Below are 27985 nucleotides of genomic sequence, written 5' to 3'. Positions count from 1 at the left end.
GAGAAAAAGGAGAAAAAGGAGCAAAAATAAAAAAATGGTTTGAAAATGAGGGAGACGAAAGGAAAAGTGTAGGTGTATACAAGGACAGAGCATGGAATCTTGCCTCATAGTTTCCTTTTTAATGAGGGCCATTGCCATCATCCCTACTGACGCGACGTACGATACGCTCAGGGTATCCCTTCAAAACGCGCCTAAGCCAGGAAGTGTAGGAAGTACTCCCCCATGCGGGTGTTGTTTACAGTCTGCTGAAACGGAGGGTGTGAGATGGTTCCGGGCATCTCTTCAACACCCTTACGTTATAGGACAGCTGCTGTCTTACACCCTACTGACACGGAGGGTGCAAGGCATCTCCCTGGGCGGTTACTGTCAACAACCTACCACCATTTGTAGCAAAAATACAATATCACTTGAAGCTGTTTAATTCATTTGGTTCAGCCTTGGTTTAGGTACGTATCGGAGAACTTCAAGACAACGTCTAATAATCGAATTTTGCACAACATTCTCATTCTAAAAGTCTCATATACGATATCTGTGTCGCAGTATGTAATCTTGCACCATGCAGAGGCATGCAACCGGCAACACACTACTAGGTCCTACTGAGGCTGTCAGTGATAGTGGAAGATGTCAGGCTCCTCCAGCTTGTGGTGGTAACCTCCGCACATTATCATCCCTCCTTACTGACCACCGTCCCTCGTAACACCTTCAACGTTCATGACCTCAGTGATGGCGTTGGATGTTCATACCTGCCACTGCCACGTCACGGTGAGGACTCGCCCCCTACAACTTGGGTCGCCCGTCGGGAAGGTACGTACACACCAAACCTGAACCTTCTTCGAGGAATCTCATTCTTCGTCAGGAGGATTCATCTTTATCTCAGGCATAATGGGATGATCTGTAACAAACCTCCGGTGAGTTATCAGGTAAAGCAATTTAGTTTGTGTTGCAAAATAGTCGTGAGGGGCAGGAGGTAGCAGAGGGTAGGTAGTGCTACAGGTTTAGGGAGAGAAGGGCGGCTGTGGGCGGGAGTGGTCCAACTGTGCTCTGGTTTTTGCTCTGTGTGTGTGTGTGTGTGTGTGTGTGTGTGTGTGTGTGTGTGTGCTGGGAGAGGCAAGGGAAACAGCCTAACTATAACAGTCATTGGATCTGCTTGACAGACCATAACTCATGTGCGACGAAATAACGATACAAATATCATACAAGCAACGCTTATGGTAATGAGACAAAGAGAGATGGGTGTAAAGAAGACATTGAACTGTTTAATCCTGTACTATGTCACAGCATCAATGGAACGTAGATAGAGATCTATATATATATATACAAACCAGCGTTGTGATGGAGTGAGTTATGACACAACGCAACACTTCGACATTCAGTCCCGAGGTAATTTCGTATGGCTATACTTTTCTTGTTTTTATACGACATGTTTTACATACTTCCTGTGGTTAGAGCAGGACATTATAGGGTGATTTGCTCCCAGTTATGACTTCTGATGGATCCATTGATGGGAATGATGACAGCGTGGCAAAGCGCCCGTGAACAAGTTGCAGCTGTTCCCATGACTACTCCTCCGGGACGGTCTCATACATTCCATCACCTCCCACTTCGAGGCTCACGGAACCAACTATATCCTCGAAGATCCTAAGCATCCTTTGTGGAGGCGAGACGCTTGGATGATTCGTCACGGACATTCAAGTTTATGAGGGAGATAAAACCGCCGTGTTGTGCAGTCGCTGTGTTGTGGAGAATAGGGGTACATCTAGCCACTACCATGTTGGAGGTACCGATATACCTTCCAGTCAGTTTTGAAGTGGGGTCCGACACTGCGCACATCATGATCAGCGCTATACGGGATTTATGTTACGGCTCTTCAGTCTGACGCGAGGTATGGTGTACTACACCCTCCAGATGAAGTCTGGTAGGATATATGGTGTACTCACTTCTCATTACGGTGCCGTGTGTACGGCACAACTTCCAGTCAATACATTCCACCTCCCAGTCATGACGGTGTGTGATGTAGGGTCCAACACCCAGTCAATAATGCGCAGGGTAGACGGTCAGCCTTCTGTCATTACGGCGCAGGGAATACGGTACAGGGTAAATGTTACACCTCCGTCAGTGCAGTGTAAGGGTACTACGGTACACCTAGTCGGTATCGGAAGAGGGAGATGATGTCGCCTCTCAGCTGTGACATGGGGTAAACTTAAGACTATCTGGTTCATTAAAAATGATTTCTTATAGTAATTTGTTACGAGTTTTCGTTCATGTGAATGCAACGCTACTACATTCATTACAGCACCTCCTTCACTACTGATGTAAGGGTATGAAAAGCAATTACATACAGCCAAAATAACTGGCATTGAAAATCAAATGGTGTTTATGTATACTGGGGTTTTGAATGTAGTAAAAAGTTTCTTGGCTAACCTAACCTAACCTAACCTAATTTAACTTAACCTTGTCCACCCCACACTACGCTAACCTAATCTTACCAGGATGTCAAAGTTAAGTTATAATAACGATTACCACTTTTTCCCCTTTAACCTAAGCCTAGTTAACTTTAACTACCCTAACTTTAACTAACCAGAGTGAAACGAATTCTGATATACCAAAGATTACCATTGAAATTGTGCAAAATAGTTGGAAACTATCAGACTTTGACTATAGTCCCCGGAGGATAGTATACACATCACTAAATGTATTTACAACGAAGTACTTCATTCATTGTTGTTGTTGTTGTATATCTATTCATGATGGTAGACAAAGACTGGGTGATCCGAAAACTTGTCCTTAATAATGCATGATTTATTGTTCAATGAAATTAATGTTATTCTGCAAAAGATTTTACACTCAGGAAAATTTTTGTAAGTAATGCAAACATTTTTCAAAGTTTCTGTTCATTTCGAGAGTGTTATTTGGCTTGTTTGTATACAATGATAATCATTCACAATGACAAAATGAAGCATCAAGAAGAATATTCTTGGCTTAATCTTAAGCCACCTGTACCACAACGTATCATCAGCGGTGAGTGGTTTAAACTACAGAGGAAGAATATACGAAGCAATAACTAAATATACGAAGCAATAACTAAATATACGAAGCAATATATCTACTAACTATCTCTCATCAACCACTAAAATGTTTCATGATCGTTACTCTCATCATCTTTTCTTGGTACTTAACAGTCCCATAATGTCATCAGGGAAAGACAGAAGTTCTTGTACAACATCAAGGGAAAGATGCAGAGTTTCATTACAACATCAGGTGGAAGGTAGAGGATCGGTCTATTACCTTATTCAGAGGAAGTTATAGTATTCATCATTAGGGGAATATACAGGTCCCATTTAATATTAGGGGGAGGTACAGATTCCATTACATAATCTGGGTAAGTAACAGTATGAGGGAGGGGTCCATATGTCTGCAGAATGTCGTGTTTGTGACCATCTATAAATGGGTTGGGTCTGTCGCACTTGATGACAGACGTGCGGGCCATTCTTTCAATCCTGCCGACACAATGGAGCCCGATGATGCAGGGTGTAAGTACTTTCCCAGAGTGGCATCCATCACTGTTACATCGACACAAACGCATGGGAACAGATGAGTACCTGTGATGTGTTTCTGGCGGGCGTCATCCAGGGAAGCGATGGGCCTCTTGGTCGTAACACATCTTGCGGACGGACGGACGAAGTCCACGGATCACACCGGTGACCAGCCGAAGACCACCTCAGTCGTCCGTCTTGTTCCTAAGTGAGGGAAAGATACGGTTAAATTTGGGGATATTTCTCAAGCAAGTTACGTAAACTGTTCCTTCCAATTCTGAAAATTGCTTAAGTGTATGAGGTTCAATGGCGGCGGGAATTCTCGCCAAAAGGAAATTTTGTTGCGGGGTCAACTGATCTCTTGCATGAACGACTGTGGTTGGTTGGTGGCTTGGTGTTCGGGCTTATCGACTACCAAAGGTCATTAAGGCCGTCATTGTTAAGGTACAACCACCAATCAAATTCATCATACTTCTAATACCTTACTATCTTTCACTCTCGTGTATGGTACTTGCTTCAAGACCTTTCTTAGCTGAAAAAAAAAGAATCTTTAATAATTTCCATGATAAACGAATCAAAGATAAATATGCAAAGTCTGAAACGCATGTGTACTTGGAACATTATGAAGAGCGGAGTGCACTGTCGTCCTGAAGTATACAATTTCCTCTGTTCCATCAGGATTGGATTATAGAATTTAGGCACATAAGCCAAGCACTGGAGCTTCTAAGTCTATTTAGCGCTCTCCTCTGTTCTGTTAGGACCATCCTTTACAAGCCTGGATCCTTCATCTATCTGGTGATGATCGTGTCCCTGTGATCTTATGATGATAATGACGTATTCCAAGTCTACCACATTCTCTCATTTCAACAAACAGTACCTGTACACTTTTGCCCTAGCCTTTGGATCACTGGCCGTGCGGACAAGTCCACATACTGTGCACCGTGATCAACATTTCATACATACGAATATGATTCGCTTAGTCATCCCTTCACTGTTTCTAGTGTCCGTCACCGAGACTTTGGAACAAATGAGGCATCTTCTGCTCATCAGGTGTACCGGTACCGCCACTAGCACATATACTGACCATTAGCACAGGCAGATGCTTTAGTTCGTTACGAGTTGACATGTTAACCATTCACGTCCTGGACTTCGCATCCCTGCTGATAAACTGTGCCGTTTGTATAGCCAGTCATTTACACCAGACGAAATCATCAGGTATTATCTGTTGAAGCCATATAGACCAAAAATGTATGTTCGTAAGTAAATGTTATTATCTGGGCTTTAGTCAAATATATACTTCAAAAAAACACAGGTTTTCTTGTGAGAAAGACGTGGCCAGACACTCCCTAACAAAGTCCATTAAATCTCAAGACGGGTGTCGTCCCATCAAGATGCAAGAAGACAGGTCTGATGTAACATTTTCTTTCCGTGTCGCACGTTCACCCACATCCTCCCTCACTGTTCCTTACGACGGTCGAGGTCGCCTCGCTATACTACTGACAACAGAGGTCTCAGGTACACGTAACACACAGCCAGTGTGAGGCGGGGTGCACGGTACACCTCACAGTCTGTGTGAGGCGGGGTATGCAGCGTGTATCTTAAGTTAGTGTGAGGCAGGGGTACCAGTGTCCCTCAGTGTGAAGCAGAGATACCGGTGTCCCTCAGTGTGAGGCAGGGATGCAATGATGTCCCTCACAATCACTGTGAGGGAGGACACACAATGCCCTCCAAGCATCATGGGCACCAGATGGAAATGACGACAGGCGCGACATTCCATGGATCGTCGCAACGCGAGTCTCCGTCATTCTGATACGGAGGTTAGTGAGATGATGCAGAGGGGGTCATCATCGAGAACCCAGGAGTAGTGCGTGTAGCTTAACTGCTGCTGTGTTACATCTGTGTCAACTGTTATGATACAGCTTATCTCGTTCGCCAATGGGATGGGTTGAAATGCTCTTAGCGATCAACAGGACGCAAGATCATATACTTAAGCTTCACTAACGAACAGGAACAATGAGCCATCACCATATGAGTTGGAGTATAATGGACGCCAGTGCGAAGCTAATATCTCTATATGTAAAATGGAAGAGGAGGATATGTATATGTGTGTGTGTGCGAGTGTATGTGTGTGCCCACGCACCAAAGATGATGATGATCATGCGCAACACCACAAGCTCTTGCATGATAAGGAACAGTTAATCTTTAAAGTTACACAGTAATCCAAAACTCTCCTTCTCTTCTGCTGTAGACAACACCCCAGAAATTACTAACGATTTAGTCATGTAATTTCTAAAACAGTTTCTGGTTGGCTAAGCCTGAGTTTGCCTCCCTAACTCCCTCCCCGATTGTTGAGTGCATTCAAGGAGATTTTCCATTCGAACAAACGTCAAATCTATACCCAATCTGAGATTCGCCAAATGTGTGTGTAAATCGACCGACACCGAGTCCACCTCGCCTCTTCGAGGAGTGAGGTTATCTTCATGTTGGAATTATTAAAAATCTTCAGCTTTGCCATCTCAGTACTGTTTTCCAACTGGCATTAATGATCTCTTTGGTTACTAATGCCCTGCTCTAAATATTCTCAATGTCGCTTCATTTTTTTCTGTGCCAAATTTTGCATGTATGGTGATCACTTGATGCTTTTAGAATATCTATATCCTTCAGCTGGTATCCTTCGAGATTATCCTTCGTTGTGAAAAGGGATCTAGAGTTCAGTAGGGGGTCGAGGACCCCCCTTTCCCCTCTCTCCTCTCCGAGAATGCTGGGCATTATGCCCACCAAGCATTTCCATGAGAGATTTCCTAATTCTTGTCGAATTTTCCCCTAAATTCTACGAATATCATCTCTCTGTTTACACAATTTTTCTGGCGCAAAGAAGCTTATGATGCTAAGCGAGATACCGCAGTCGAAATCGAACAAAGAGAGAGCCAGTGCTTCATCGACGTTTCGGTACATTTCGCAAAATAGAAGACAGAACACCACGATATATTAACAATGGAACCAAATAACGTCTCATATCCATAGCCTTTTGAGCAAGAGGAATGTGGAGGGAAGAGATGCTATACCCCCCACGTCGTCGGGCGAGGCTGGCCGCCGCTGTCCCCGCCCAGGACGTCACCTCCTTCACACACGTCCCACCAATCGCCGGCGTTCGTCCCCGCTTCAAAGGTGCCGCCGGTCGGGGCGGCCAATGGGAGAGCGGACGGTGGGCGGAGTCTGAGAAACCAAAAAGTGTAGGTTCTAGTGTACCGCCTTGTAGTTTGACACCTGAGTTTGTGGGTGGTGTAGTCCATACAAGGTTCCCGCGGACAGTGCTGTAGCTTGTTAACGAGCCAACGAGGTAGTGGGGAGCGTCGGAAGTGCTCGCACGGAACTGGCATCAATACACACACACACCCCTCCGTAGAGTGTTCAGAGATTCGGTGGATACTGTTGCGCGGCCGCGCGGAGGAGCCGAGATGACCATTAGGCCTATCTTCTCTGGGTATCCATTCCAGGGTAAGTTTTGACTAGGCACTATTGTGCTGGATACAATAGGATGCTACCCAAAATGCGGGTGATTAGAATTTCATCAGCATGATTCAAGATTTTGCGGAGCAAATTAACCTTTTTTTTTTTTTGGTTGGACCTAATTGTCGGGAGCTTACGGATCGGCGGTGTTTGGTGTTCCGTGGCGGCGATCGTGTAAAGTTCTTCATGCATAGCCAATTACGGCCGGGGACCAGTTCCTGTAGCATGAAAACCCCCGGGGTGACTGCAGGCACGCCGACAGATTGCGATATTGCATGCACAAATAAAGCGTTGCGGGGCGGTAATGCTCGGGATTAGGCGGTCAGCCGGGTGTAGTTCCGCTCACAAGACAGACTGATGTGACCTGATCGCTCGCCAGCCCGGTCACTCATTACTTCAAACATATGGTTACGGGCAGCAATTACGCCCAGGGATCGGACTTCACACAACCCATGATCACATTGATCGACTGATCAAAGCTAGATCCAACGGCGGGGTGATTTGCGATGTATGTTTACCGCTAGTGGGACACCAACGGCGAACTGCTGATATTCGCTGTATTACCCAGAGTTCATTGTCGGTGGATAAATTTGTCATAATAGCGCTTCGCATTTGCTTATAATTCATAGAATATATATATATATATATATATATATATATATATATATATATATATATATATATATATATATATATATAGGAATCAACATGCTTTGCAAAGGTGTAATATGGACTATTAATTTAACTCTTGCAAATAATATCAGCCATCACAGATATGTTTTTGAAAAGGTTAGTGACGATTTATCGCATTAGAACAGGTTTGGTGTCTAAGTCTATTTCATCCTCATTTGATAAAAGTAAAGTCTGGTGTGAAGGAAAATATCCTCTCCTCCTCCTCCTCTCTTCGCGTTCCTGGGACACTATATGTACAATAATGTTATGAGACCGTAAGGTGGAACATTTAGAACAGTTCTTACGGTCTGGTTTAAATCCCTGGGCTGCCTGCAGATCAATGAACATGTTATATCTTCGCTAGTCAGGTATACAGAAGCAGTCTGCTCTCATATAACCATGAGTGGGACTTGTCCTCATTAACAGAGAGCTTTCTTAGCCGTGAGTGGGACTTGTCCTCATTCAAAGAGAGCTTTCTTAGCCGTGAGTGGGACTTGTCCTCTTTCATAGAGCTTTCTTAGCCATGAGTGGGAATCAACTGAACTTGGGGTACTAATGTGCTAACCTTTGTGTGGGGATTCATCCCCATCTAATTCTGAAGCTCTTCACAGATGAAGTGGATCAAATATTTTTCATATTCACTGTATCATAGATATTATTCACATTTCTTTTAACTTGATTTATGAACCATCTTAGGATTTACATAATACATATTCTAACGATATAAAACTATACAGATTGTGAGACTAGTACTCAAAGTTTTTCCTTTGTAAAACCATCCGTTTTAATATATATATATATATATATATATATATATATATATATATATATATATATATATATATATATACATACCAGTCTAGAACAGGACTCCATTGTCTTGGCGCTAATTTTAAGATTTGATTTATTCCACTCATCCGCTGGTTATTTCTAAACCAATACTACCAAATTTCTCTTAAAAAAATTAAATTGATCAAGCTTAAAATTATTTTTTGCGATTCTTTTTTTCTTAACTGAGACAGTGATGAGTATGGGTCGTGTGTCGGTCTTTGGACCATCTAGTAGATAAGTATGGTAAAACTGCCTAACCTCAGAGTAGCTGGTGGTGTGTGCACAGGTCAGGGGCGCGTGAACCAGCTGGGCGGCGTCTTCATCAACGGTCGGCCGCTGCCCAACCACATCCGCCTCAAGATCGTGGAGATGGCGGCGGCGGGCGTGCGTCCGTGCGTCATCTCCCGCCAGCTCCGCGTCTCCCACGGCTGCGTCTCCAAGATCCTCAACCGCTACCAGGAGACGGGTTCCATCAGGCCCGGCGTCATCGGCGGATCCAAGCCCAAGGTAACCACCCCCGATATTGAGAAGCGCATCGATGAGTACAAGAAGGAGAACCCAGGCGTCTTCTCGTGGGAGATTAGAGATAGACTCATCAAGGTAAGGGTTCGAGTCCGTCGCCGCGGTTCTCATCTGTGTAGTGGGGTGGGTTTAAAGAGGACCCGCTGGGCCAAACCACAGGGCTAAGGGGCGCCGCATCACTACTGTATTAGTCCTTGACGATGTAAGTACGGTGTCATTCACATGCATGATGTCTCTATGAGCGAGCGGTATTTTTCGAAATACCTGCGGCTCCCCAATCCCACGGCAATTAAGTGGACATTTACACGGGGGAGGAGACAAGCTCGAGCAAATTATTGACCACTTGGGCTTAATGCGGTTGTCCCAGGTCAACTAGGTAATCCTCTTAAGGAAAAGTCACAGAGGTCACTGGAGCTGACCCTCCAACATTCATATATATATATATATATATATATATATATATATATATATATATATATATATATATATATATATATATATATATATATATATAATGTATATGCGATACAAGCACAGCTCGTAGTAGAGTGTATATTCATTTGAGGCATTTGTGCGCTATGTAGTGAAGCTCTGGGAAATCCCATGATATATATATATATATATATATATATATATATATATATATATATATATATATATATATATATATATATATATATATCATGGAGCATATATCACAGGAGCGTTAGGAGGCAGGTCACCAGTCGGAGGCTTAGAGTCCGGTCTTACTTAGGTAGCAGGTCGCCGAGAGAGTAGGATGCTTCGAATTTGGCCCCCTGCATGGGGGTCACGTAGCCGCGGCTATCCGGAGTTAAATCACCAATAATAGGCTAAAAGGTTAAGCTCCCTTTATTGGCAGGAGACTTAAGAAATCACGCCTCCAGCATGAACAAGAAGCTAGAGAGGTCAGGGCGAGACGAGGAGGGCAAGGAGTCAGAACAGGAGGGGATAATCTGTGATGATAGGGAGGCGGGGTAAACGTCAGCGTCGTCCACAGGACACCCGTCACGCTCCGCCGTCCAGCGACTGTCTCCCTCACCCCGGCTTCTTTCCCCACCCCCCTGCAGCTCATCCCACACTGCTTACCATGACACACACACAGAGCTGCAAATTTGTCCAGATTTTCTCCCATAAACAATGAGAGATCCTCTATATATTTCATATATCTATTGATCTGATTATCTTTTTTTTCTATCTTTATAAATGAATTGGCAGGTCAGTCTCACGAATTTCTTCTGCCAAGATGATAGAAAGTCTGTGGTCAGTCGAGCAACCTGGCGTCGTCCTTTGAGCGGGATTTACAGGAGCCCCCGACATAATATATCCATTTTCGACTCGAATGGGCCATCCGCGATCTTGATGGACACCCGGGCATTAAGCTCTCGCCCGCCGCCAGTAGGAATGAGACGGGATTAAAGGGCGATTAAGAAGTCAAGTTTGGTGAGATTTTCCGATTTGAAGACAGGGATTAGGAGAGTGAGCTGGCCGGTGGTCCTCTAGGAATCTGTGACATCGGAGAGATGGGGGGAGAGGAAGGAGGAGGAGGAGGGAAGGGTATCGTGTATAATAAGGCAAGATACATAATCGTGTTAAGTAGCACGTTAGAAGCACGAAATTGGCGGTATTCCCGACTCTCTTTTTATTTTCGTTACGGAAGTTATTATTTCCAGCGATGGTCATTCAGGAAGCTACAGCGCACCCCCACACACGAGGGAGAGGGAGGGAGAGACACGAGACGAGACATTCCATTAATCCGTGGCCACAATAAGAGGCCACATTAGTACTATCAACGGCTTAATCTCTCGACCACAATTACCCACATTGTTGATCGTGGGCGACGGGCGCGGGCGTGATGTCTCCTGACAGCCGGAGAGGGCGGGGGAGCTGTCGTGTCACCGTCAGGAGCGACAAAGCGTCAGCAGGCCGTCGGTGTCGGCCGTCCTATGTAGGGGTGGGGGTGTCTGGGTGCACACCACCATCCTTGGGTATAAAAGGTTGAGGTCCATCGTAAATAGGTTCCGGACGATCGGAAATGGTTCTACGTCTTTGTCGTCAACTGGAGTGTGTATGTATGTGTGTATATGAGAGAGAGGAGAAGAGGTCGGGTGGATGATGGCTAGATGTAAACTTGGAGGGGGATTCAATGGCCTGTGACGTCTGAGTGTAGACCAACTTGAATGGGGAATTCGGTATTCATAAGTAACAGTAGCTGGGTTTCTCAGACTTGAGGGGAAAAAAAATGTTTGAAACATGTTTCGCATATTTCTTTGGCTACGGACATTTATTCTTGAGAGTGGCAGCGAGAAATTTCAACACAGATACTCTACTGTGGTCTTAAAATTTTATATTAGTATCCAAAATTAAACTTAAACAGCCTGACGATAAGAATAATGGATAACGGAAGAATAATTACATAAATTCATCAAATCAGATTTTGTAGATTCAAGACCATCAAGTGAGAAACTACACAAGTAGCAAGGGTTAGACGGCAAGGCTGTGTACGCCAGGATAGGCGAGCGGACAGACCAGATCAGTGGATGTGGATCGGTGGCAGATAGGAGGGCACTATGAACGGCTAGATAGGGGCTTAGAGCTGGGGTTCTGTTACGCACGGTGAGGGAGTGGAGACCTAAGCCTGGCACCCCACGAAGGCTAAGAACTGGGACTGTCATTCAGGCTGAGAGCTGGAACTGGAGACCTTCGGGGGACGGAGAACTGGGACTTTTTCTAAGGGTGAGAGGCTGGGCTGTTATCCTCCACGGTGGTCGTCGTCCAAGATGGTTCTAACTGTTTTAGAAACTAGGGTTACTATCTTCTGACGTCAATGCCGAATATATATATATATATATATATATATATATATATATATATATATATATATATATATATATATATATATATATATATATATATATATATACTTTTTTGTCCACGGGAAAATGAAACACGATAAGCTCCTAAGTGCGCTTTCGTTCTTTCTTGTATCTCCCGTAATGATGTGATCATTACACGAAAGTGCACTTGGGATCTTATCGTGTTTCATTTCCCCGTGGACAAAAAAGAATATATATATATATATATATATATATATATATATATATATATATATATATATATATATATATATATATATATGAACCGGTAGTAATTTGTATAATATATTACAAGCAAGTTTAAATCCCAGTTTTGTGTCATTAATGTTGTAGCTGTGCATGAATTAACCTACACGACTGTTATATATATACATATATATATTTACATACGTTAACATATTTTACGTGAATTTCAAAAATACTGAAGTTCGGATTTCTTTCTCTTAAACGTTGATTTAGTACAGCCTCCTAACTCTCAGTTGCTCCCTTCGTCAGGAGGGGATCGTGGACAAGGCGTCGGCGCCCTCCGTGAGCTCCATCAGCAGGATCCTGCGGGGCGGCAAGAGGGACGACGACCCCCGGAAGGACCACAGCATCGACGGCATCCTTGGTGAGTCCCTTATCCTCACTCTGGCTTGTTCTGCCCAATCTCCGTGCTGGCCTCCTCCAGCCCCATCGCTACGCTACCCCAGGCTGGGTGGGTATTGTAACTTCTCCAGACTCTGGCTACTGTAATCGACCAGCTCAATCTAGGCAGTATCTCTCTCTCTCTCTCTCTCTCTCTCTCTCTCTCTCTCTCTCTCTCTCTCTCTCTCTCTCTCTCTCTCTCTCTCTCTCTCTTACCCGTTCTGTGTGCGTGTCTACCGTACCTAACTTGGGGACTGCCTGGTGTATACCTCAATTCCTCCCACTGCGGGCTTCGCCTCCCTCCACTCTGAGCTAATTTACCTGTATTCTACGCAACCTCCTCTTGTAGCTGCTCAATATTCTGCACCGTCCGTGCTCTGGGCTACTGGATCTGCACTTTGATCTACTGTGCCTGCACGAAGAATTACTTTCACTGTGGGTCGGTTACTCTACCCGAACTCTTGACCTTACTGGCACAGACTGTTCGCAGTGTGCACCGCCTGTTAGTGAGTTCTCCCTGTTGTGTACTCAAACAAGCACTCTGGGTTCTATCATCCCTGTACAATACTGCCCACGTCTTGGCATTAAACTTTACTACCTTAACTTGAACGCGACCCTTTGGTACTATGATGGCCTTACTTTCGAACTGACTGTTAGGGATAGGTCAAAGGCAAGGCCATCTGACTGCTAAGGATAGGTCAGAGGCCAGGCCATATGACTATTAGGGAAAGGTCAAAGGCCAGGCCATCATCATACCAAGGGTCGTATTAATTGTGGTCAGCGATCCTGCCATCCAGTGGGAATGGACACAAATTTGAATTCTGTTTTCCATTTCCTTGTCTCTCCAAGTCAATCTTCTTGCCACATTCTCCGCACTGGGGCCCGCCTCCTAACCCTAATTTCCCGCCATTGTGAGCCACATCAACCGTTGCGTGACGTTAGAGGTTTCGCGGTCAAACATTTTACGCGCCAAATTTTGGGTGGCATGAGGGGGGATAACGAAACACGATCACGCCATAAATACCTGTTGGGCAATACTGACTCTCACATCACTATAACGTATAGTGTACGTCTTCCCTTCATAGTTCTGAATTGAATTCGGACTTTGAACAGAGCATTTTAGTCTTCCTTGAGTTACTTAAAGAACTAACTCTGGGTTTCACAGCGAAATAAGTTCGTTAACGCGTATGATTTCTCAATAGGATTTTCACTAAATAGTTTGAAGCTCACCCTCTGAACTGAACAGTCCCGTGTGTGGGGATGGCCAGTGTGGTGTTGACTATTATGTCGCACGGTTTGATATGTAATGTCACATAAATTGTACATAAATCATGTTTATATCACACAAATGGGATCTAGATGAAACGCATAAATCATGTAAATGTCTGGGGAGAAAAACACTGAAATCAATTAGTTGTATACATATATATATATATATATATATATATATGTATTTCTTTTTCAAACTATTCGCCATTTCCCGCGTTAGCGAGGTAGCGTTAAGAACAGAGAACTGGGCCTTTGAGGGAATATCCTCACCTGGCCCCCTTCTCTGTTCCTTCTTTTGGAAAATTAAAAAAAAAAATAATGAGAGGGGAGGATTTCCAGACCCCCGCTCCCTCCCCTTTTAGTCGCCTTATACGACACGCAGGGAATACGTGAGAAGTATTCTTTCTCCCCTATCCCCAGGGACATATATATATATATATATATATATATATATATATATATATATATATATATATATATATATATATATATATATATATATTTATTTATTTATCAATACGTATGTCCCTGATTTCACGCTGAACATTGTATTTCTTATGCAACCACTGCCCACCTGCTAGAGCCAAGAGGTCGCTGCATCACGCCATTCCACCATTGGGTTCCTGCACACGGAAAAAAGAGAGCCAGTATAATGATGGTCGTTAGGAAGGAGCGTCGCCAGGATGTGTAGACTCGCTCAGCTTTACCTTGGAGTCTGCATCGTGCCAGATATCATTGGCGTGAACTGTGCTCGACAGCGTTTGCTTCGTACGATTAGCATGTCTGCCGAGGGTTTTTATAAGAATGACTGTCCTACATTAGGTAGCAATTATGTCCAGTCACATTCGTTGCTTGTATGGGGAAGAGGGAACATGCACATAGAAAAACTATGCAAAGACGGCTAATCCATATTGTGCAGACATATGTCTACATTTCTGGTATTTGAAATGTAACTTATATACTTGTATGTCATTATATATATATATATATATATATATATATATATATATATATATATATATATATATATATATATATTGTGTGTGTGTGTGTAGAGAGAGAGAGAGAGAGAGAGAGAGAGAGAGAGAGAGAGAGAGAGAGAGAGAGAGAGAGAGAGAGAGAGAGAGAGAGCTGGTCGTAGTCATAGCGTGACTCGGCGGTAGTGTTTGAGGGTTGATGAAGACCTGGCAGTAGCGCGGCTGGGCGATGGTGACAAGTGCTGATACAGTGGGATGATGGTGGCTGTATTTGCCTGCCTCGGTGTGGTGATAAACTTCCTGGGTCAGGGAAGGGTATTTGAAGTAACGTTTCAAATGGTGGTGGCTGAAGTGATACTGTGTTGACATATTGGGATGTGGTGGTGTGGAGTCAAGATCACTGTGGCCTGTGATGATATGGTTGACTGAGGTATGGGATTGTCCTTTAGCGATCATGATGGTGATATTTTATGAGAGTGATTGTGCTGGTGACATTCTGTTGGAGTGGCGACCATAATAATGGGGTTGTGAAGGTGGAGGTGGTGGTGATAGGCTGCTAGTTTGGTGGTGGTGGTGGTAGTTTGCTGGGATGGCAATGGTTGTGGTGGTAGTATGCTGGGATGGCAATTGTTGAGGTGAGAGTTTGCCGGGATGGCAACTGTTGTGGTGGTAGTTTGCTGGGATGGCAACTGCTACGGTGAAAGTTTGCTGGGATGGCAACTGTTGTGGTGATAGTTTGCTGGGATGGCAATTGTTGAGGTGAGAGTTTGCTGGGATGGCAACTGCTGTGGTGGTAGTTTGTTGGAATGGCAACTGTTGCGGTGAAAGTTTGCTAGGAATGCGATTGTGGTGGTGATAGTTAGCCAGGATGACAACCGTGGTTTAGGCAGTACTATACGAAGACAGAAAATCCCTGTGGACGAGAGCACAACTCAGCAAAACCTATTCTAATAACGGGCGAAAGTGGGCCAGTGTTTGGCGTTGTTGTTAAGGCTTGCGGGTGGGGAAATGGTGGGCGAGAGGCCAGTGGTAGTGGGTAGCGTGGGCGAGTGGGTGGCCTGCATGAGGTGGGTGGGATTGCAGCATGCAAGGCGACCCACCGTGGGCACCGGAGGACCCACCACGCCGGCCTCGTTAAGCCTGGCCTGGCTAGCGGGGGTTCCTGCAGTAAAGGTGTCATCGCGGTGAAATAAGGATGTTTAGCGATGTAAAGCTAAGGAGACGTTAATAGTTACACGACCGGGCCATTAGGTGCGTGTAGGGGCGGCGGCGGCCGCGCCATCACGACCCGCCCGTTCAAGCGCCAGTGTCAAGCATCAGCAGCCAAGGCAGACGCCACTGCCAGACGTACGTATTTCATTTCCTAAAACAGCAGAAAAAAAAATATATGAAAACCTATTCAGGCTAAAAGGTTTACGCAGTTATTTCAAGCAATGAATTACTGTCTGTGAGTCTGTGGGCTTTCTCAAGAATTACCTACAGATCCCAAATATTGCCATGCATGGAGTTTGGTGGTGGTGGTGGTGCGAGCCAAGGGTACGATGCCCTGGCAAAGCCTTGAGAGTCATACTGTCGTGCTCTGGGAGCTTAATGCATCTTGGCTCCTGCAGGAGCCTGGCTCCAGTATTATACCTTCCCATTACCTGGTGTAATCGTATTCCTTTAGAGGCACTGGTGTCAGTTTTACAACTCTCTGTTTCGTAGAATTTATAATGTATGACTAACTCAGAGTTAGCGTGGTTTTGAATATTTGAAAGGCATTAAAGTCCACATATATATAGTTTAATCTCACTGTTGTTAAGAGTGGATAGCACCGGGAAAACTTAAAAAGAGAGCTTTGTAATAATCAAATAATCAGTTTACTTTCAAGTTGATATTAATGCGACATGGAGTCTCTCGTACGTTCGGAAGTACGAGAGAGAGACAGTCTTAGCAACGGTCATATGGGCTTCAGCTAGGCTTCGAGACACGGGGGGGAAAACATAACGATATGGCTAGGCTTCGATATATATGGGAAACATAACGATATTGGATCTTAAAAAGTTTCCTTCGGATGTCATATTTATATATTCTTATCAATGAAAATGAACTCTAATCCCACTTGGTATATTAAGTGCTATATACAGCCACGCAGCTTGTGGGGATCACTCATAGAGTCACTAAACCCCAACCTGCAGGCTAGCGAAGGGCAGGGACGCCCAGTTCCCTGGAGTTGACTTGCGACCCTACTTCGTTTATTTCTTTGTACTGATCGTCAGTAACATTAACTTGTCGATACTAGTTCTCTCGACGAAAAGTATGTATTACGTATATCTACAGGCACAATGCTATGCAGGTTATCAAATATTTTTAAGTTCATAAAAACTCGTGTGTAGATATGTACCGAAGGTATGTTCCCCTTGTATGTGTGTGTGTGTGTGTGTGTGTGTGTGTGTGTGTGTGTGTGTGTGTGTGTGTGTCCCTTGGTGAGCATCTGGAGGGCAAGACGACGTGCATAAAGAACAGTCCATGAATATCGGTCTTCACCCCAGGATCGCCCGGGTTTATAGGACCACCCATTATTTAACACGAGCCGTAAATTATCGCGGGCGAGCCTGGCCAGGCGGCGGCCACCTCACGCGCACCACCTCCTCCTCCTCCTCCTCCTACACCACGTCCTCATGTTGCATGCTCTTCTTGCTCGTGATTTCATTTTTTCTAAGCAAGCAACGATGTGATTGACGTTGACAGCAAGTCGCCAAATAACATACTCTATAATTTAATACGGTATGTGTGCGAGTATATTACATTGTTGCCGGCAGTTCATACATATACATACATCAGCCTAAGTTAGTGGATGCATGTGTGCACTACGGAATTACGAGCGAAAAAAAAATTCATTCTTTGGTAAGAGGATTACAGATGACTGGATCCAAGAAAGGTAAAGTGGGAGGGGCAGATCGAGGCCACGCGGTATCAACAAGGATCTTTGGCCTCCTTGGAGGCCGCCTGTCCTAGCTGCTCCTTCTGAGCCCCTGGTAATTAAATTAATATAAGATCCTTAGTCCAGCTTTTAACCAGGCCTCCCTCCTCCTACCCTCATAACTTCACTCAGATGGTCACGACTTCAAGCTTCATGTGGAGGAGTGAGCGAGCAGAGGCTTGTTTTTTAAGACGTGGCCACGACCTCCCAGCAACACCAGCACAGTGACTCACCTGTGTCTCCTCAAAGGCATAACCTGAGGAAGCAAAGCTTTTAAGGACGTGTTGAGTGCGGTGGAGGCGTTGGGCAAGGAAGTCCCGGCAGACGGAAGGAAAGACGTAACGGTTCGAATGATCGCGAACTACGAATCACTTCCTATCGTGTTTATGTAGGCCTAAAGGCACGTCGCGAACTCTGGACTTCTGTGGGATTAGATGGCGTGACTCCTGATGAATCATCCCCCTGTTAAATCAAATTTAAAGGTTGGAAATGAGGAACACTGGGAGCGAGGCTTGATACAAGATATCACGACGGATACCGCGCTACCTACTAGTCACCGCCAAGGATCTAGCAGTGCTTATCAGTTTTCACCGTTAATGCGTGTAATATTTCTAGTCTTTTCTTTATGCAAAATTGAAAACGTGTGAATAGACTCCAGGGAAAAATCTTCTGGTTTAAGAGCACGACCAAAGTGTCTGAAAACTTCAACGTTTAATTTCAACTTTAGACAGCAGACCACATTGGCACATCTTACTTAAATATGTTTGGTTCGTGACATTGGTCCTTGTAATAGTGTGTGGGGTTGTACGAGTGTCTCGGTGTGGGAAATATGTGAGGATTTTTGTAAGGAATATATCTGACATCCGAACGTTTTCGGTGTTTCTTCCCAGCAGTTGCGGTAATGGATGAATCAGCAAGATTTTCTGGAACTTTCTGGAGTTTTTGGTAATAAAAAGTTTGTCCCGCCATCAGTGACAAGAGACAAAATCATGAACAAACGAGTTATAAAAATTGTGAAAGAACCATCACGAGGCAGTATTGTGTGTGTGTCATCTTACTTTGGTGTGTCTAAGGTGTTACTTTATTTGTTCTTTGTTCACGTTTGCTTGCTCCTTGTTTTTATGATGTTCTCGTTCAGTTTACCCGTGGTCCTCCCTGTGTCGCTGCTGCACGGCTCACGGGTTCTTCTCCGGCAGGTGGTGCTGGCACTGACGACAGCGACATCGAGAGCGAACCGGGAATCCCTCTCAAGCGGAAGCAGCGTCGCTCCAGGACTACCTTCACGGCCGAACAGCTGGAGGTACTGGAGCGTTCCTTCGAGAAGACGCAGTACCCCGACGTCTACACCAGGGAGGAAGTGGCCCAGAAGTGAGTATTCTGAACTTGGCTATATGGCTCTGGGGTGTGTCATCCCTCACTAAAAACTCCAATTGGGTCGTGGGTATCTAGGGTGATCTCTCTCAAATGAGTCGGTTAAATCATTACGTCTTAAAAGCGTCCTTCTTCTTCTTCTTCTTCTTCTTCTCCTTCGACCTTCGTATGATTTAGTCGGACATATTAATGCTACGTTCCTCAGCGGTACATACTCTCGTCTGCTGGCAATGTCCCCTCCCAGAATTTTGTTTCCAGACACCGTCTTGATATTGTCTTTTTCAGAAGGATCATTATAATGGTTAAATGTGTTCCTCATTGACACTTATGGATCATGAGGATATGTTAGGGTGCCCCCCTGTGAATCAGTCTCTCACTCACTGCAGTGTTTCATGATGTCAACTTTTTTTTTTCTAGACTCGTAGGCTATTGGGTATATTTAGGGTGTATACCTGTCAGTGATGTGCTGAGGGTCCCGTCCCGGTAATTTCCCGTCCCAGTAATCAGTCTTGACCAGTTCAGGGATGAGAACTTCTCTTGTAGGAGTAACATGTACACAAGACTAGTGAGATGCTGTAGTAGCATAAGCAGCAGTAGTAGTAATGAGATGGCTATTCACAACAGGGCCAAGCTGACGGAGGCGCGGGTGCAGGTGTGGTTTAGCAACCGTCGGGCACGGCTCAGGAAGCACCTGAGCAGCCAGCAGCTGGCGGGGCTCTCCTCCACTATGCCGCCTGCTGCCGCTGTGCCTACAGCCGCAGCCGCTTCGTCATACATGAACCAGTACGCCCCTCCTGCAGCCGATCACACAGCTGTCGCAGCTGCAACTGCTGCTGCTGCATACCACTGTAAGTGTCCCGGGCTGCTGCACCTCCCCACATACATTATCACAGATAACCGATAGATAATATCCAGGTCTACCAGAAGCATCTTGTTATCAGTAGTATTGGTTTATTATCCACTCCAGTCCCCTGCCTATGCCTCATGCAGTACCCACACTGACCTATGACCCCGTCATCCCTACAGCCACCGGCGCCTGGCAGAGCTCCGGCGGGTACGACTACGGCAGTGCCGCCGCCTTCACCACGGACAACTCCCACGCCCTCATGTCCTCGCCCATGGCTGCCATGACCTACCCTGTCTCCTCCATGCCCTCTATGTCCGCCTCCATGACATCTTCCATGAACTCGGCCGTCTCCACACCCTACCACGGAGACAGGTTGGAGTACCGTTAAGAGTGTACCGTCTCCGTCCATGGGCGGGTGGAACACCGGGTTCTCCACTCTGGGCGGGGAGCAGCTGGGCGGCTTACTGGGCGGCCAGGGTTACAACGTAGGCCACGCCATGGCCACCCCAGCCCCCGCTATGACTGACAAGTCCCACATGCCGCCAACCACCGCCACCTACCCTGCCTACTTCCCTCAGTTCACCGACCCCTCCAGCCTCATGTGTGGGCGTGTGCACTAGTCCCGCGGCCCACCCTCACCCACCACACCGGACTTGCACTGTGTCCCAGCAGCCGAGGGGAGGTGGTCACGAGTGTACACACGTTTCCCACGCCCTCGGGACCATATTCCCGTGCGGTGGGTCATCACCACGCCACCCGTCACCGAGCACCTCCTTGCATCAGCCAGTCCCCCAGGATGGCCAGCCCTGCACTTAGTGGTCACCTTGTGCTCCACATTACTAGTGTTTTAGCTAGTGTGTCACCTAGCTACTTCTCACCTAGTACCTCACCTAGATAGTGCTGCAGACAACACCGCTTTATGAGTGATTTGGACTGATGTTTCCCAGTCAGTCCACTGACACCGTACCACGTCGTAGTCTGTGTGATGCCTTCCCAGAGAGAATGACAGACATCATTAAGTCTTCCCAATACTGACCGAGCCTCCTAGCTGTCAGTAATGATCGTAGCCAAAGGTAAAATATTAGAATAAATATTAGTCAACCATTACTAACGTTAAGTGTGTGTGTGTGTGTGTGTGTGTGTGTGCGTGTGTAAAGTTGCATGGCGTAACGCCGTTTTGAGAATCACCTTTTACTGAGTGTCAGTTCGCACTCTTGCTGTGCAAATATTGTCATATCACACTGCACGTAGTTTACCAATATTCAGGTATCACTCATGTATAGTAACACGTAATTCACCTATCCTTATACGGTACAGTTTTCACGTACATGTACCCATATATATATATATATATATATATATATGTTAGGGAGGTAAATGCAAGAGTTTTGGAAAGAGGGGCAAGTATGAAGTCTGTTGGGGATGAGAGAGCTTGGGAAGTGAGTCAGTTGTTGTTCGCTGATGATACAGCGCTGGTGGCGGATTCATGTGAGAAACTGCAGAAGCTGGTGACGGAGTTTGGTAAAGTGTGTGGAAGAAGAAAGTTAAGAGTAAATGTCAATAAGAGCAAGGTTATTAGGTACAGTAGGGTTGAGGGTCAAGTCAATTGGGAGGTGAGTTTGAATGGTGAGAGGCTGGAGGAAGTGAAGTGTTTTAGATATCTGGGAGTGGATCTGTCAGCGGATGGAACCATGGAAGCGGAAGTGGATCATAGGGTGGGGGAGGGGGCGAAAATTTTGGGAGCCTTGAAAAATGTGTGGAAGTCGAGAACATTATCCCGGAAAGCAAAAATGGGTATGTTTGAAGGAATAGTAGTTCCAACAATGTTGTATGGTTGCGAGGCGTGGGCTATGGATAGAGTTGTGCGTAGGAGGATGGATGTGCTGGAAATGAGATGTTTGAGGACAATGTGTGGTGTGAGGTGGTTTGATCGAGTAAGTAACGTAAGGGTAAGAGAGATGTGTGGAAATAAAAAGAGCGTGGTTGAGAGAGCAGAAGAGGGTGTTTTGAAGTGGTTTGGGCACATGGAGAGAATGAGTGAGGAAAGATTGACCAAGAGGATATATGTGTCGGAGGTGGAGGGAACGAGGAGAAGAGGGAGACCAAATTGGAGGTGGAAAGATGGAGTGAAAAGGATTTTGTGTGATCGGGGCCTGAACATGCAGGAGGGTGAAAGGAGGGCAAGGAATAGAGTGAATTGGAGCGATGTGGTATACAGGGGTTGACGTGCTGTCAGTGGATTGAATCAAGGCATGTGAAGCGTCTGGGGTAAACCATGGAAAGCTGTGTAGGTATGAATATTTGCGTGTGTGGACGTCTGTATGTACATGTGTATGGGGGGGGGGGGGTTGGGCCATTTCTTTCGTATATATATATATATATATATATATATATATATATATATATATATATCAACGCATATGAGAATGTGGGTTTATAGCAGTGCTAGACGAACTGCTATAGCCCATCCAGTACTAGTGTCCCAAGTTTCACCCATCTAGTGTTAAGGATCCTCACTGTGTATAGTGTCTTGTTATAGTTCCTGTACGAGGCAAGAACCACATGAGACTGAACGGGTAGAGATTGTAATAGGCTACGTGGTCTCTGCGCACTGAACTTCCCTCATGGCAAAATCTCTTGACGAGATTCCAGTTTGTCTACGCGCAAGCTCAGTCTCGTGTCAAAACCTCTTTGAGTAAGTGGGTGTTCTTCCTCTTACACGTGTCCCATCTTGGCCTGCCTGGTAAAGCGTAGACCTCTGACACACTTCTCGACTATGATTGTTAGACCCAAACCTGTAGGGCGAAGTCTTATCCACTTGTTATTTACGTGTACATATGTAATGCTGTTGATTTGGCACAATAAACCGAATTTGAATAACCTTTTGTTTGATTCATTAACCTCGTAAACTGTCTGGTGTGGATATGGTTAAAAGAAACTACAACATCAAAGAAAAGTGTCAGTAAGTGCGCTGCTGTGGTATACAATACAGGCGACCATATTCTCCGAAGCCTAACGCCCAAGCATCCTATTTACAATCTTAGTCCCGTGGGTTAACGCTAGTAGGCGTAGCTCGTGGAGAATAATAAAGGTTCGAAGCAAGCTAAATAAATAAGTTCAAACCAGGTAACGCCAGGATTCAAACCAGTGAACAACAGGGTTCAAGACAAAGCCTATCTCCAAGCCTGGTAAACGCCAAGGTCAACGCTAGGAAGAAAAACAACAAGTCCAAGTTGGGTGAAATACGAATCAGCTGTGAACTTCAACATTTTCATCAAAGTCTAGCCACGAGTTTGGGAAGCGACCAGGCGGTTTAGAAAATCACTCCAGTTTCTGTCTGTTCAGGTTAATCTCACCAAGTTTGGTCTATTCAGGTTAATCTCAAGTTTGGTCTGTTCAGGTTAATATCACCAAGTTTGGTCTGTTCAGGTTAATATCACCAAGTTTGGTCTGTTCAGGTTAATCTCACCAAGTTTGGTCTGTCCAGGTTAATCTCATTAAGTTTACGGTCTGTTCTGGGTAATCTCATCAAGTTTCTGTCTGTTCAAGTTAATCTCTAAGTTTGTCTGTTCAGGTTAATCTCATTCTCGCTCGGAGTCATGACACTGCCAACTGACGACGGTGTCGTCAGCTTATGCATGGTAACGGTAGACCGTATAAGGAAAGACCAAAAACAATGGTAAAATACACGAGAAAATGGTAGGTCGAACATGGCAACTCGGTAATGGTCAAGTATACTAATTTATATAAGAATGTACAAGATAGCGCTAACGCATAACAATATATACACAAGGTAATGATGGAACACGGAAGAACAGTACAACCTAAGATGATCTTGAACCATATAAGATCATGGTATATCATAGTTTGGTGGTACATCATACAAGTTTATGGTATATAATACAAGATGTTGGTATATCACATAAGGTCCCGATATATCATAAGATCATGGAAGGAGTTTCATGGTAATGGCAAAACATACGGGCTAATAGTAGGCCATTTACGGTAATGTATAATATCCAATGATGTAGAATAACTTTAGACATAATGGTATAATAAATAGTGAAATGGCAGGACATGAGAGATAACATAGCATATAATATAAACAGATGGCAGGACATCTAAGGCAAAGATATAATAGAGAAAATAATGCAAAACATACAAATTAAAGATAATGGTATAACATGCAAGGTATGGGTACACATATGCAAGATAAAACCAGAACATACTAGCTAAAGATAAGAAAACAGAAATATATCAAGGTCAGGGCAGCAAGATGGATCCACGTCAAGGAGAGAGCAAGATGTAACCACATATATATATATATATATATATATATATATATATATATATATATATATGACCAAACCACACCAGCAGTAGCCAGAAGCCAAGGACAATCCAATGTACAAAACTAACTGTCATTGTCCTTGAGGGGGGGAAAAAAGTGAATACTTAACGGTAATGTTGTAAAGGGGTGATCGTTGATAGCATAGTGTTACGGTGTAGCCGATGCACCCTTGACAGTTCTAGGACACACTAGTCACAAAATATGTTAAATCATAGATCCCAAGACTAGGCACAAAATATGTTAAATCATAGATACCACGACTTAAGCACAAAATATGTTACGTCATAGATACCAAGACTAAGCACAAAATATGTTAAATCATAGATACCAAGACTAAGCACAAAATATGTTAAATCGTAGATACCAAGAAAAAAAAAAAAGATAGTCTAGCTATGGTGGATTTAAGTAATTCATAATCACCTAGGGACGTGGGCTCTTACAGGAGGCCAAAATAACGGCATGGCACAATGGTTCGTGTTACACTACGATAAAAACACAAATTGGTTCTTTTCACATGTTTAACCGTGTCAATTTTCACGCAAGTCTTCCCATGGGGGTGCGAGTTCTAGTGATGGGGAATATACCAGAACTAACATCTGCTCCTTTCGCAATATTCTGGGTCCTGATCTAGGTTACTGATGGCTTGTTAATGGTTGACTGTTGGTTCTACAGCCACAAGGATATTACACTATTCCCTGGCTCTCTTGTGCTTTCAACCTCTCTAACGTTTAAAGTCTGTACAGATCCCGCAAGCGTAAGGTCTTCATTGTCAACACCGTCCCGTCTTTACCACATGGTGTCTTGCATTTATTCGTGGACCGTCTGGATGTCTCGTGTCTAAGTGCAAAATATCTTTGTCTTTAATCTACTTATGGTCCGGATGAAGGTAAACTCGACCGCAGTGAGGAATAAAGACATTACACTAATCACCTGACATCAGACACATAATTCAATACTAACTTGGGCCAATAAGCGTATCCCGGTATCCACCTACCATAATCTATGCACTGGGTTAATAATGAAGGTACTCTCAGGCTTGGTATTAATGGGATACTCTTACAGTGGAATACTAGACCACAGAAGGTGAGTCCTTAGACCCCATCTACCCTCACAATCCTAAGCAAATTTCCTTATCAACCTTCCAGCCTCACACCCCAACCGTTGTTTCACATTTCTAGGCCTAAACACTTATGAGAGGGTTTCATACTCATTATGATAAAAGATCTAATGGAAAACTGTATCGAATTACGAGACATTCAATTACGGGTTATTTACAAAAACACCAGGTACAGGAAATTCAATAACTATCATATATAAAAATATATAATATATATATATATATATATATATATATATATATATATATATATATATATATATTATTCTATCTATTATTATACTTTGTCGCTGTCTCCCACGTGAGCGTGTGTTTGATAGATCGATTGCTGCGGCCAGAGACTCAGAGCCTGGACACTGGCGCCGACCGGGGGCTTGTACATCACTCTCACACGGCCATCACCGACCTCCTCCGTCAGCCCACCTCCACAATCATCCCTGCCATCAACTTTACGCTTATCAAGTCCCAACTTTACTGCCAGCAGTATTGATCAACCGGAAAGGAAGGGGGGGGGGGGGGTGGAGAAGGGGGTGGGGCGGCAGCGGGGATCAAGACGCGTCCCCCATTGTAAATTCGTTTCGTATGGGAGGAGGAGAATTCCCTTCTTTCATACCACAACTGCCTGATAATGTTACATAGTAACATAGTAACATTATACATGACGCAATTATGCATGGTAATATTATACGTAATATTATATGATATATGTGGCAACATTACACATATACATATACATGGTAACACTACACATGCTGTGATAATATACATGATAACATTAGACTTGGTAACATTACCCATGATAATATTATACTTGGTATCATTTGAATATGGGAACCATTCATAATAATATACGAGGTCATAATATACATGACAATATACATGGTAACAATATACCTTATAAAATTATACATGGTATGAATATACATGATAATATAAAGATATGAAAAACTTGATATAAATGTGGCCCTTTCAATTAAGGCCCGCTTTCACAGTGGACTTTTGTCCTAGTCTCGACTTCCACCATAAAACATATATATATATATATATATATATATATATATATATATATATATATATATATATATATATATATATATATATATATATATATATCATATATATACATATATTTTTTTCTTTCATACTATTCGCCATTTCCCGCGATAGCGAGGTAGCGTTAAGAACAGAGGACTGGGCCTTTGAGGGAATATCCTCACCTGGCCCCCTTCTCTGTTCCTTCTTTTGGAAAATTAAAAAAAAACGAGAGGGAAGGATTTCCAGCCCCCCGCTCCCTTCCCTTTTAGTCGCCTTCTACGACACGCAGGGAATACGTGGGAAGTATTCTTTTTCCCCTATCCCCAGGGATATATATATATATATATATATATATATATATATATATATATATATATATATATATATATATATATATATATATATTCCTAAGAGTCCACGGGGAAAATGTTTCATTTCCCCGTGGACTCTTGGGAATATACCTCATCACGCACAAAACTGTGATCCTTTCCATATATATATATATATATATATATATATATATATATATATATATATATATATATATATATATATACCTCGCAAACGCGGGAGACAGCGACAAAGTATAAAAAAAAAAAAAAAAAAATATATATATATATATATATATATATATATACATATATATATATATATTCTTTTGAAAGACTAGAAGGCTTAAAATGATTATGAAAATATACGTCATTACTACTGAGCGAGGGGAGGTGCCCGCGTCACCCCCTCTCCCCGCCGCCCCGGGCCTACCCCAACCACACCCCCAGGCAAAGGCCACTCGAAAACCGAGCTCAGCTCCACAGGCCAGCTGACCCGCCCACCCATCCAAAGTGACTGTGGCAAATTAGGACAAACGCTGGAGATGTTCCCACTTAGAATACTATGTTAAATCCTATTCACTCATAATATAAGTTGTTGGTGGTTATAATAACACTGCAGGAAATAAGAATGTTATGCATACATAATCCCCGAGTCTAGGGGGAAGGGACTCCCAAGTTAAATCTCTAAACCGAGTTGCAAATGCCAAACTTTAACGTACAAGAAAATCTATTTAAGTTGTGGCCATAATGTAGTGGTGACCATGTGAATTGAGGCCTAAGCATACATCTGACAACCTGATTTTCAAGAACTTTAACATACAGCTTGAACTAGAAACACTAATCAAATCAACTACTTACCACTGGTGAAATGAATTCTGCAAACTTTCACTTCCCTGGCTGGGCCAGATTCAAAATATTTTCAGTTGATGGCGGCCAACCCAAGCATACTTCTTTCGTGTTAATTTCAGCAGACAACTAAACTCAAATTTGAACTTGTAGGCTTCCGATTGGCACTTCCGAAAACGACAGAGTTGTTCACTGCGTTAAAAAAAACGTAAAGAGAAAGATTTCACACCGAAAACCGCTAAATATCCCGAAATCAGGGAGAACACACTGTTGTTGCTGTTTCCCTCCA

General features: G+C 44.0%; 1 protein-coding gene and 1 long non-coding RNA gene across 2 annotated transcripts; one reads left to right on the top strand and one right to left on the bottom strand.

Moving 5' to 3' along the window:
* Positions 1 to 396: 396 nt before the first annotated feature.
* Positions 397 to 27985, bottom strand: LOC139759304 (uncharacterized). Its single transcript, XR_011715039.1, has 3 exons — positions 27709 to 27985; positions 3600 to 3737; positions 397 to 892 (listed from the first exon to the last, which is right to left on the bottom strand). It is a non-coding gene; the product is annotated as an uncharacterized lncRNA (long non-coding RNA).
* LOC139759089 (protein gooseberry-neuro-like) lies at positions 6807 to 21373 on the top strand. The gene is given in 7 exon segments (XM_071681044.1): positions 6807 to 7031; positions 8815 to 9146; positions 12458 to 12572; positions 18994 to 19165; positions 19793 to 20016; positions 20195 to 20370; positions 20372 to 21373. Coding segments are annotated over 7 exon segments (1323 nt in total). The 5' UTR covers positions 6807 to 6991; the 3' UTR covers positions 20636 to 21373.

This window comes from Panulirus ornatus, chromosome 32 (assembly GCF_036320965.1).
Source record: "Panulirus ornatus isolate Po-2019 chromosome 32, ASM3632096v1, whole genome shotgun sequence".
Classification (NCBI taxonomy): Eukaryota; Metazoa; Arthropoda; class Malacostraca; order Decapoda; family Palinuridae; genus Panulirus; species Panulirus ornatus.
The sequence above is the reverse complement of the archived record's forward strand: the minus strand, read 5'-3'. Positions and strand labels throughout refer to the sequence as shown.